Source organism: Oryx dammah, unplaced genomic scaffold (genome assembly GCF_014754425.2).
Source record: "Oryx dammah isolate SB20612 unplaced genomic scaffold, SCBI_Odam_1.1 HiC_scaffold_8, whole genome shotgun sequence".
NCBI lineage: Eukaryota > Metazoa > Chordata > Mammalia > Artiodactyla > Bovidae > Oryx > Oryx dammah.
This window is the reverse complement of record NW_024070192.1, coordinates 22,609,609-22,620,709: the sequence shown is the minus strand read 5'-3', so window position 1 is coordinate 22,620,709 and position 11,101 is coordinate 22,609,609. Positions and strand designations below refer to the sequence as shown.

Genomic DNA, 11,101 nt, shown 5'->3' with positions numbered 1-11,101 from the left:
CCACCCCGTCCTCAGAGGTGTGCTCTCCCTCCCATCACCACCCCCTGAGCTGTTTCCACAGCAAGCTGGACTATATTCTGTAAACTCCAGTCCCCTAGCCAGGCAGCCCCCAGTGACAGGACAGGTGTTGGACCATCACTGCCCCTATATGGGGGGAGGCTGAGGGGAGGCCAGGGGGAGCAAAGGCCCTCTGTAGGCCCACGTGAGGCTGTGTGTCTGTCTGTCTTGTCCCCTGGAGTGGTCAGGCTCCTAGCCCCCATAGCGTCCTCTGAGGGCTCCAGGCAGTCGGTCTCCAGGAATCAATTTGGCTTATGTATCTGGAGCTAATCTCTTAGCCCCAGGGTGCCCCTCATGGTTCCTGGGCCTCTTGGGGAACGGTGAAGGTGGGGTTAGTGGATATCCATCCCTGTGACTGGTTTTGCTGCAAAACTGTCTCACCTTTGAGTTAATGATTGGTGGGGAGCCCTAGGGACATCATTTCTCCATTCCCTCCCAGCTTGGGCTACCTAACAGGTCCTGAGTTTCCTGGAGCCCTGGTTGCTCAGCCAACAAGGGGCTGAAGCCTCGCCCCACCCTTCTGTGTGTCCCTGCCTGTGTATAAAGCCTGGGGCCCCAAGTGGATGGCTCAGGGGGTCCAGCCCTACCCAGTGCTGAGCTCTTTGTGACACAGCTGGTCCTGCTTGCTCTCCAGGATGCTATTTTGGCACAACCAGCCGGAGCACCTGTGGCCGAGCCCCGGGGAGCTGTACCCTGGGCCGCCAAGCATCTTGCTCAGGTAAGGGCCAGAACCCCTCCCTCTAGTCCTCAGGAAGGCCCTGATCTGAGTTGTGATGGGCACGGTAGGGCCACCTGTTTCAAGCTGGAGATTATGTCCCTCCAGCCCTCAGGAAGGCCCTGTCTGAGTTGTGATGGGCACGGTAGGGCCACCTGTTTCAAGCTGGAGATGATGGGCTTCCTGCTCTTGGGGCTGGTTGGTCAGTGCGTGCATTCTCAGTCATATCCAACTCTTTGTGAACCCACTGGGAAGTGGTCAAATGTATCTGGAATTTAGTGGGTCCCAGGACATCTCGAAACACCCTAACCACCCACCCGCTCAGGACACATGTTTGGCAGTCACTGGCCGTCAGGCAAGCCTCGAGGTTGCAAATAAGTAATTGATGGCAGATGTTTGCAAATATTGTAGTGTTGGGGATTTGCCCCTTAAGGGAGGTCTGCTGGAGGCAGAGGAGCTGAATGGGGACCCCTTAGGCCCTGGCTGCTGCAGGGGTACCTGCTTCAGCAAACTGTAGGCTCCCTGGAAGGAGAATCTGGCAGAAAGAGTCAAAGCCTCTTGGAGGAGGGGGTGGACAGGGCAGAAGCCAGCTGTGCCTTCCTCTCCCTGGCAGGGAGGCCTTGCCCTTACCCTGCCTGAAGCAGGAAGAGCTGGCCAACATCCCCCAAGCGGAGCAGCCCTGCCCCGCGTTCCAGTACGTTGCTCTGCGCAGCCACTTCGCCGGCCATGAAGCAGCAGGAGACCCTCACCTACCTGAACCAGGGTGTGCTGGGCCTGGGGATGGAGAGGGGCTAGCGGGGTGCTAGTGGGAGGCTGGACCCGGGGTGGGCTGGGGGTGGCAGGCAGCCTCTCTGCTCCTGAGAGGGGTGCCCACTTCCCCTCAATTTCTCCTAGGCCAGTCCTATGAGGTACGGATGCTCTGCAACCCCAAACTGGTCGACGCCACCCAGGAGCCCCGGCTGCTGAAGGCAAGTGCCTCCACTCCCAGAACTGGCAAAGGCTGGCTATGACTCTCCCTCTGGCAGGAAGCCAGTGTCATCACGGTGATGTCATTCTCAAGTAGAACCCTCTCACGTCCACCTTTTCATTTGACCTTCACAACAGCTCAGTGGTGGCAGGAATTGTTGAGGAAACAGGCACAGTGAGGTGAAGTATTTTCTCAAGGACACAGAGCCAGTAAGTAGCAGAACCAGGATTTATAAATATATTTACATAGCATTATTCACACACGATTCCATCTCTCAGGAAAAAAAAATTTTTGTTTAGCTCCCATTCTTTACCAGAGCCTGTTCTATGCACTAGAGATTCAGAGGTAAAGAGACAGATGTGGCTTCCTTCCTCAGGGGACTTGCGTTCTACTGAGACAAACAGGTCATTGAACAATTTAGATACGATTACAAGTTGATTTACAAATCTCAAACTGCTAAGTGCTGCGAAGAAAGAGTGGCTGAGTGCAAAGGAATTAACGCCTCCATTTTACAGATGAGGAAACGGAAGCTCTAGGTTACTTCCTCCGTTTCACTGCTTGTGGAGTGGCAGGTGGCCTCTGGACGCAGATCTAGTTATTCTAAGTCCTTTTGCCCCCTGCGGGTGGGAGGGAAGGTAAGGGGAGGCTGGCAAGGTTGGCCTGTCCCAGAGGTGGGAGCTGGCTCCCAAATGCCCCGGCGCCCTCCTGTGCCCACAGAGCGTGGTGCGTGTGGTTTTCCATGACCGGCGCCTGCAGTACACCGAGCAGCAGCAGCTGGATGGGTGGAGGTGGAGCCGGCCTGGGGACCCCATCCTGGACATAGGTGCCTGGGGAGGGACCAGGGCCCTTCAGGGCTGCTGTCTGGCTTAGAGGCCCCTGTGGACGGGGGGTGGCTGAGCCTGCTCCCTGCCTGCCAATCTGTGCCTGCAGATGTCCCACTGTCCATGGGGGTGCTGGAACCCCAAGTGCTGCCCTCACAACTGAACACCGTGGAGTTTTATTGGGACCCGACCAAGAGGACCTCTCTCTTCCTGCAGGTGACTCTGAGGCTGGGACAGGAAACAGCAGCCTATATGGAAAAGAAAACTGAGTTTGGGTGGAGGTCAGAGAAGGTAATAAGAATGAATCACTTCCAGAAAGCACCATGAGGAACAAAGGTGGACAAATGTTGACTGAATGTCACCATAGGGAAGGACTTGTTAAACATTAAGGTGATGGAAGAAATGACAAAACAGGGCAGAATTTAGCTTCATAGAAAGTAATGGTCTTCAAAGTACAGGCAAAGTTAAAAAGAGATATCAAATGGGAGAAACAGTTGCCACATATAACATATATAATGTTATGTTTTAAATACATAAAAAGTTCTCATATATTAAAAAGAAAAAGTAGATGAAAGCTCAGTAGAAAAATGGGCAAAGGAGATAAGTAATTTATAAAGAAAGATACAAATTGATAATAAATGTAGACAGTTCAAACTCACAAAATGTTAATAATGCTAATTAAAACTACATGTATATATGTATACACACACATGGCTGCCTTGGTGGTTCAGTGGTAAAGAACCCACCTTCCAATGCAGGAGATATGCCTTCCATCCCTGGGTCAGGAAGATCCCCTGGAGAAGAAAATGGCAATCTACTCCAGTATTCTAGCCTGGGAAATCCCATGGACAAAGCAATGGCGGGCTACAGTCTATGTGTCACAGAGAGACATGACTTGGCAATTAAACAACTATATATATATATATATATACACACACACACACACACACACACACACACATACACACTGGCAAAGACTCTTAAAACTATTCTTGGTAAGCTTTAGAGAAACAGACAACCTCATGTCCCAAGAATGCAAATTGATGCATCTATTTTGTAGGTACGTGGGCAAATTTTATTAAATTTAATGTTCATACTCATTTCCCCAGTAGTTCTACCTCAAGAAATGCAGTGTTGAATAAGTACACAAACGTACCTTTAGCAGCTATTCATGCCCCTGCCATTTTTTATATTAAAAGATATTAATCAAAATGTCCGTCAGATAAGGGTGGACTTTGAAATAGGTGTTTAGTAGTTTATAATGGAAATTGTGTAGCCATTAAAATGATGTTTCGGAAATATTTCATGACAAGAGAAACTGCTTTCACATACGTAAAGGCAGAATGCAGACTTGTGTTTAATGTTTGATTTCTATTTTGCAAAAATAAAAGTGTGTGTGTATATAAAAGTTGTGTTTTTTCCTTGCGCAGAGAAAAGATAGAAACAATACTTGAATGTTAACAGTACTATCTCTGAGAGGTGGGGTGATGGAGTGCCCGTATCTGTTGTACTTTTTCAGTGCTATATTGTACTTAGTTGCTCAGTCCTGACTCTTTGCGACCTGATGGACTGTGTAGCCTGCCAGGCAAGAGTACTGGAGTAGGTTGCCATGCTCTCCTCCAGGGAATCTTCCCAACCCAGGGACTGAACCCAGGTCTTCCACATTGGAGGCAGATTCTTTACCATCTGAGTCACCACGGAAGCCCAAGAACACAGGAGTGGGTAGCCTATCCCTTCTACAGGGGATCTTCCTGACCCAGGGATTGAACTAGGGTCTCCTGCATTGCAGGCAGATTCTTTACCAGCTGAGCTACCAGGCAAGCCGCCCTGCATCTTCTATGTTGAATATTTTGTTTTATAATAAAAAGTATTGTCAAAATTCACTTATAAGTCCCTTTTTTGAATGTCCTCTGTACTCTAAGCACCTGGACGAGGAGCCAGGTGGATATGGCACAATTTCAGTTCCACTACTTCTTGGCATGGACCTTGCCTGGATAATGTAATCTCTACGAGCCTCAGCTTCCCTACCTGTAAAGTTAGATTCTTTAACTGTTCTTCACAAGATTGCGGGAAGGCAATCACAACCACTGTAGTGGTTGTGCAGGTCAGGAAGGCTTCCTAGAGTAGACCGCTAGGTTTAGCAAGTAAAATACAGGACACTCAATTTAGATAAATTTTGAACTGGTACCTACCCTGGAATGAAATGTATGGGCTCAAGTATGAGCAAAGAGCTTTCCCAGTAGAGGACTCTAGAGACAGCTATGCAGGTGTATTGGGGTGATAAGTAGGCTAGATGAGTGGGTCAGTGGGTTCATTGATGGGAGAAAGAGAGAGCAGCCAGGCAGAAAGGCTTGACTCTTTAAGGTGCTTGAATGCCACAGTCAGGGACTTTGCGTCTCGTCTCATAGTCTCAAGGAGCCACTGAAGGATTCTGAACCAGGGAAAGAACCTAGTAAGGTTGCCTTAAGAATAGACACTGGTTGGGGATGGAAAGTTGCTGTGGCTGACAGGTGGCAGACAGGTAACAGGTTTCAGGTGAGATCCCTTGAATGTGGGCAGGACCTGGATAGTCACTCTTCTTTCCCACTTCAGGTTCACTGCATCAGCACTGAGTTCACTCCTCGGAAAAAAGGTGGGGAGAAAGGCGTCCCCTTCCGCCTCCAGATCGACACTTTCAAGCCCAGTGACAAGGAGCTTCCGCTGGAGCACCTGCATTCAGCTGGCTGCCTCGTCAAGGGGTTTAAGGTACGGGCAGCACGGGGCCCTTTCCCCTCCCTCCCTCTCAGGGCTGTCACCCTGCCTTGCTGGCTGTGTGGATCTGACTTGGCTTTGCGGTGGACCCTCACTCAGCCTGCAGGCCCTGAACCTGGGACTGTTTTCTTCTCTGTACGCAGACGGATGGGGCTTGGTCTCTTTCTCAGAGCCCTTCCTGTCAATGAGAAGTGGGCAGGTAAGGAGGGGAACTATGACGTTTCCTTGTCACCCTCCTGTAGCCCAAAGGAGCTGACCGGAAACTGAAAACTGACCGGGAGAAGATTGAGAAACAGCCCGTGCATGAGAGAAACAAGGATCAGACAGCCTGTGAGAGCACCGTCTTCATGGAGGTATGTGTGCTGGGCAGCAGGGGCTGGGGGGGGAGAAAACATCCTCATTGTACACGTGGGGAGACTGAGGCTTCAGGTATTGCGGCCGCTGCAGGATCATCAGCACCCCCACATACGCACTAGTGAGTCAGTGCCTGCAGTTGACGGTTCCCAGGAGCGGACGCTCACAGGCTGCCTCTCCTGTGCCCTGCTGCTGCGACTACCTGCCTTTTGCTCCCTCGTCCTGGAGCATCTCCCTTGCTGCTGTAGCTCCTCCAGGAAGCCTTCCCCGACTCCCCCAGCCAGACCTGAGGCTAGTTTAACTCTCTTCACTGTGTGGAAATTTGATCTACCTGTGAGGGGCTCCTGGGGTGGGGACCAAGTTTGGCCCGAGGCCTGCCAACAGTCACCACCGCACTCCTGAATGTCCGGGCTAACCTTGCTGTTTGTTTGCCCCCCAGTGTTCACCGTGGCCAGAGCCCATTTCAGGGGTACACCCGCCTCCAAGCCCTTTTGCTCTGACCTTTCCCCACTCCTGCAAGCTCCTGTCCCCGGAGAGGTGAGGCAGGATAAACACCTCCTATCAGCCCCTGGGGTGAGAGTGAAGAGAGAAGCCCTCAACTCAGGAGGCCGGTGAGGGGCAGGCCCAGGGTGCCACTGAGAGAGCTTCTGGGGAACATGTGGGTGACACCAGGACAGGCCTAGGGAATCGTGGGCAGGAGACTGGCCATCCTGCTCTCCTGAGCCAGACTCCCTGCTCCCCCATAGGCTCTGCTCCTCACCATCATTCGCCTTGGACACCTTGGGGGGCAGCCTAGCTCTTGTTAGTCTTCCCCCTACCCCCAACTCTTCCAAAGCCTTCTCAGCAGCTCCCTTTTTCCATAATAGGGTGGCCCTGCCCCCTGGTGGACAGATGTGGTATGGCCACAGATAGCAAAATGGTTGCCTGATGGCATTGGGCATGTCCCTCCCGCAGGATGAGCCTCCCTTCTCAGACTTGGGACCCCCAAGGGCAGGGATGTTTCCCCTCCACCTTGTTCTCAGTCCGTGGGTCCATGGTGTTACTTGGACCACTCTTTATGCCTCAGGGTCTGAATCCCGGAGCCTCCATCCTAGAGACACAGCAGTGGTTGCATCGGCACCGGTTCTCCAGCTACTGCCGGTTGCTGGCCAATTTCACTGGTGAGGCTGGGATCTGGTCCACAGGTAGGGAACAGACCTGTAGGGGACTGAGGGCACTCAGGCAGGAAGCCTGTCTGTCCTGGCTTGCTCTGTGTCCTTCAACTTTTATTTAGAACTAATTGTTGAAAAAGCACAAGGCTTGCTAGGCTCTCTTCTTGTGCATTATCTCATACAATTTATACATTACCCTTGAGAACAGGGCTCAGAGGCTAAATAACTTGCCCAAGGGCACATAGCTAGCCAGTGACAGAGGTGGAATTTGAATCCAAATCTGACTCCCATGTCTGGATATACTAGGGCTATTTGTAGACTAACAGTGGGTTGTATCCCTTGCCATTCTTGATGCCTGGCCTCTCTTCCCCTAATCTAGCCCTGACTTTGTAAGCACTGATCTGCTTAAGCTTACTCGCCAGGACCTTATTCAGATCTGTGGAGCTGCTGACGGGATCCGCCTTCTCAATACTCTCAGAGCCAGGTGCTGGGCAGTGCCGACCAGGGTTCCCTTGTCACTATAGTGTGCAAGTGCTAAGTCACTTCAGTCACCTCTGACTCTGCAACCCTATGACCTGTAGCCTGCCAGGCTCCTCTGTCCATGGGATTCTCCAGGGCATCTTCCCCAACCCAGGGATCGAACTTGTCTCCTGCATCAGCAGGCAAGTTCTTTACCACTAGGGCCGCCTGGGAAGCCCTCCCAGTGTAGCTACACTTACCAACTCAGCTGCAGTCACTTCATAGAATGTTTAAATGGAAGGCACCTGAAAAACTACTTAACCCCACGTCTTTTTACAAAGTAAGAAACTCAGGAGGACAGTAAGAAACCTGAGGGCAACCTACTGCCTGAGATCAGAGCAAGGCTAGCAGAGTTGGGCTTGTTAGGCTGCTGTGACTTCTGTGCCCATCCCGTGTACATCACTCAGTTTCTGGGGGTAAAGGTGGATTTTTCTCTCCTCTCCCCACAGGGTCGGTCCAGCGTTCACTAAATCTTGGTGACCCCTCTCCCTAGACACCTGGGAGAAGGTGGGTTCTCCCAAAGGGGCTAAAACTGGGACCTGTTAGTTCAGGTATGAATGTAGACTTTTCTCTTGGCCCAGGCCGATCCGACACCAGCTGACCTTATATGTTGCTCAGGAGACCTCTAGGCAAGATGACGAGGCTCCTAAGAACCCTGACTCAGGTGAGGTTCTGGCCTCTTGAGAAAACAAAAGAAAGCCAGGCGTAGCTGCATGAAGCCTCTTCTGGTCTGGGACCCAGCATGCCCTTGGCATTCTCATCTTCCATGATTTAACTAGTCTTCTCCTTCCAGTATCTCTCCCTGGGTTTATTCCTCCATGCTCTACTTTCATTCCACAAATTCCATCCAAATTTGTCATTCTATTAGCACAAGGGATTAGAACACTATAATCTTGTTATTGTATCCGGGCTTCATTCATTCAGTCCCATCACGTCTTTAAACTGGAGGTTCCTCTCAATTTGAGGCTTTGCCAGAGGTAAGAAATGGGAGGTGAAAATGGAAGTTAATTTATCAACTTTTCCCCTTTACTCCTTCTCCCCATCTGGGCAGTGGCACCCTCCACTGACTCCTGCCCCTGTGCTGCCCACACCCCCAGGCTTTTATCAGGAGATCTCTCTGGATGAACTCAGTGCTGTAGAGCTCCTGGGGAAACTCGCTGAACTCCTGGCCCTCCCAGCCAATCAGATCCATCGTCTTTTCCATCAGGGCCCTGGGGGCATCTCATTCTCCTCAGTAACCAGGTAAAGTAGGCAGTGGTTCCCTGCACGGTCCCACAAAGCCTGGAATACTCTTCCAACCTCGGGCCCAGTCTTGCTGTCTCTGCCCTAGCTTATTCTGTTTGGCTCTAAGAACAGAATTGTCTTAGTGACCCCTTCTCTCTTGCAGGTGGTTCAGAATCTTAAGGATGAACCATACTTTGTGGCTGTGGTGAAGAAAGGTAGGGGTTTCAGAGGGAGAGGTTGCATGCCTGGCAGGCCCTAGAAAGGTTAAGATTGTCTTACACTGTCTCTTAAATGAGATTGAAAGTTTCCTTGAAGGTGTGTCGTGGGTAGTGTGCCCCAGCTAAGTGGTGAACATCTGCTCCATGCCAGCTTTTTGTCAGAAGAACAGTCATATAGCTCAGAACAGCTACTCATTGCTCAGTAAAAAATAACAATATTCTCAAGAGGGGAAAATGCCCGAGTTTCAGGGAGTTATTAGAAGGAGGGTAAGCCCATGCTCTCCCCACCACACTGCCTCAACCCCACCAACAGTCATACGGGTCACAAGGGCAGGTGCTTGCTGGACATCACCTGGAGCAGAGCACTTCTGATCAGCAGGCTGGTGGTTTTGGTTTTTCACTGTCTGCCCTCTCCCCCTCCTCTGTGCTCCTGTACCCAGGGAGGTCCTAAAGGGCTGGACTCAGGGGCCCTGGAAGAACACTTGATGTGGCAGGCGTACCCCAGGCTGCTTTGATGTTTGGGAGCAGCACAATGGTCGGGGATCTGTCTCATCTCACTAGAGCCCCTTCTTCTTTAACTGCTTTCAGTGCAGAATCCAGATGGCTACTACCTGGTTCTGACCTAGACCCAGAGGTGCCCTGCTCAAGAGGAGGAGACTGGTGCCAGCCTGGTTCTTTGGGGTCCTATGTTCACCAGAAGCCTTGTTAAAATCCTCAGATGCTTCACCAGGGTTCAGGTGAAGAGCTAAACCATCATGTGTTCTACAAACAGGCCCTAGGCTCATGTTTCTTTCTGCTCAGCAGCAAGTCGCTGGAACCCAAGACAAGCTGAACTGAGCTGGCCAAGCCTGTGAGGCAAACACCCTGGCAACATGGATAAGGAACTCTTGCCCCAAGCTGCTCAACTACAGCTATTCTTGAACAGTGAGGTTATAGGGCTTTATTTTTTAATGTAGTTGAATTAAAATCTAATTTTGTGTTTCATTTTTAGGTTTATAATCTACCTGAAACTTATTAATTTTCTGTGTATTTTTGTTCCATGTAGAAAACCAACTTTATATTAAATTAGGTACTTTTTAATAAGTGATATTAAACCATGTTTTATTCCATTCCTTCCCCCCCTCCCCCAATCCCCTTCCCTTAAAACTTTCTGATGGAAAATTTTAAACATACTGAGAAGAAAAACCCATGTGTGCCTGGTGTGGAAGACAGACCCAAATGCTTTTATTAATCATTTACCCCATTTGTCATTTACTGATCATCTCTGGTAAGTCCTAAACCTGCTGACCTCTGGCTAGGGAGGGTAGGCAGGAGGAAGACTTTAAACATTGGCTGAACTGATTAACAGGATTAAAGGACAGGAAAGGAGAATCTGCATATTGAAGTTCAAAGACCTAGAACTTGCCTCCCACAAAGGCCAAGGCTGCCTCAATAAGGACAAGGAAGCAGGTAGGCATCTGCTTGTACCCCTGGAAAGGAGTGTGGGACCCCATCAGCCCCAGATGACCAATCCAGATTAGGCCTTTACCTCATGCAGCATGAGTGGATTTCAAGTGAGGCTCATGATTCCACAGGGCTCCCCATGGGTGTTTCAGGACAGGGTAGACACCCTGAGATCTAAATCGAGGTTGCTGATCCGGCTTCACTTCTCGTCCCTATCTCCACAGAAGGATAGGGGCACCACTGCATTTAGCCTTTGTTTATATTTCAAGCTAGGAGCCTCCAAGCAGACTAGATACTGAAATGAAGCAAATCAAAGCAGGTAACATGTTTACTGTATGCCACTATTATTGCTTTTAATCTTCACAACTCTACAAGTACTGCTGTCCCTACTTTACCAACAAAGAACTGAGATAGAGGGGTCAACATGAAATTTATTTGATTAACCATTACACTACTCCCTCACTCCTTTTTAGTCTAAGGGCAATGCTCTGCACAGATAAGGGACTCAGATTGAACTGTTACTCAAGTTAATTAAGACAAAGGTTGTTTAGAAACTGATTTATATTATGTCTTCCATTTTTCTTAGAGACAAGTGGAGTGGTATATTAATAAGGCTATTGAAAAGATACTAAATACTTAAAAAATTCATGGAGAGTACTAATTAAAGGATAGTTAAAAAAAAAAAAAAATGCCAAAAAGATTGAGCCTCAGGAGCCTTTACACACCAAGGGTTCAAGGACGTTAAGAATCTTAGCTACAAGTCAGGCTATTTCCGCAGCAAAAAGTCTTCACAGCTTATTTCCTTTAATTACATCATAAAACAAAAATTAGAACATACAGGAAACAATAATAGTTACATAACAATTTACTTTATATCTTTA

The 11,101-nt window shown here is 49.6% G+C and overlaps 1 protein-coding gene across 1 annotated transcript; it reads left to right on the top strand.

Moving 5' to 3' along the window:
* Positions 1-275: 275 nt before the first annotated feature.
* LOC120867227 (transcription factor CP2-like protein 1) lies at positions 276-9,871 on the top strand. The gene is given in 16 exon segments (XM_040245498.1): positions 276-775; positions 1,386-1,473; positions 1,475-1,535; positions 1,667-1,740; positions 2,457-2,562; positions 2,670-2,776; positions 5,153-5,305; positions 5,554-5,664; positions 6,105-6,202; positions 6,412-6,466; positions 6,732-6,825; positions 7,210-7,300; positions 7,917-7,999; positions 8,433-8,577; positions 8,723-8,774; positions 9,366-9,871. Coding segments are annotated over 15 exon segments (1,395 nt in total). The 5' UTR covers positions 276-692; the 3' UTR covers positions 8,769-8,774; positions 9,366-9,871.
* Positions 9,872-11,101: the final 1,230 nt, after the last annotated feature.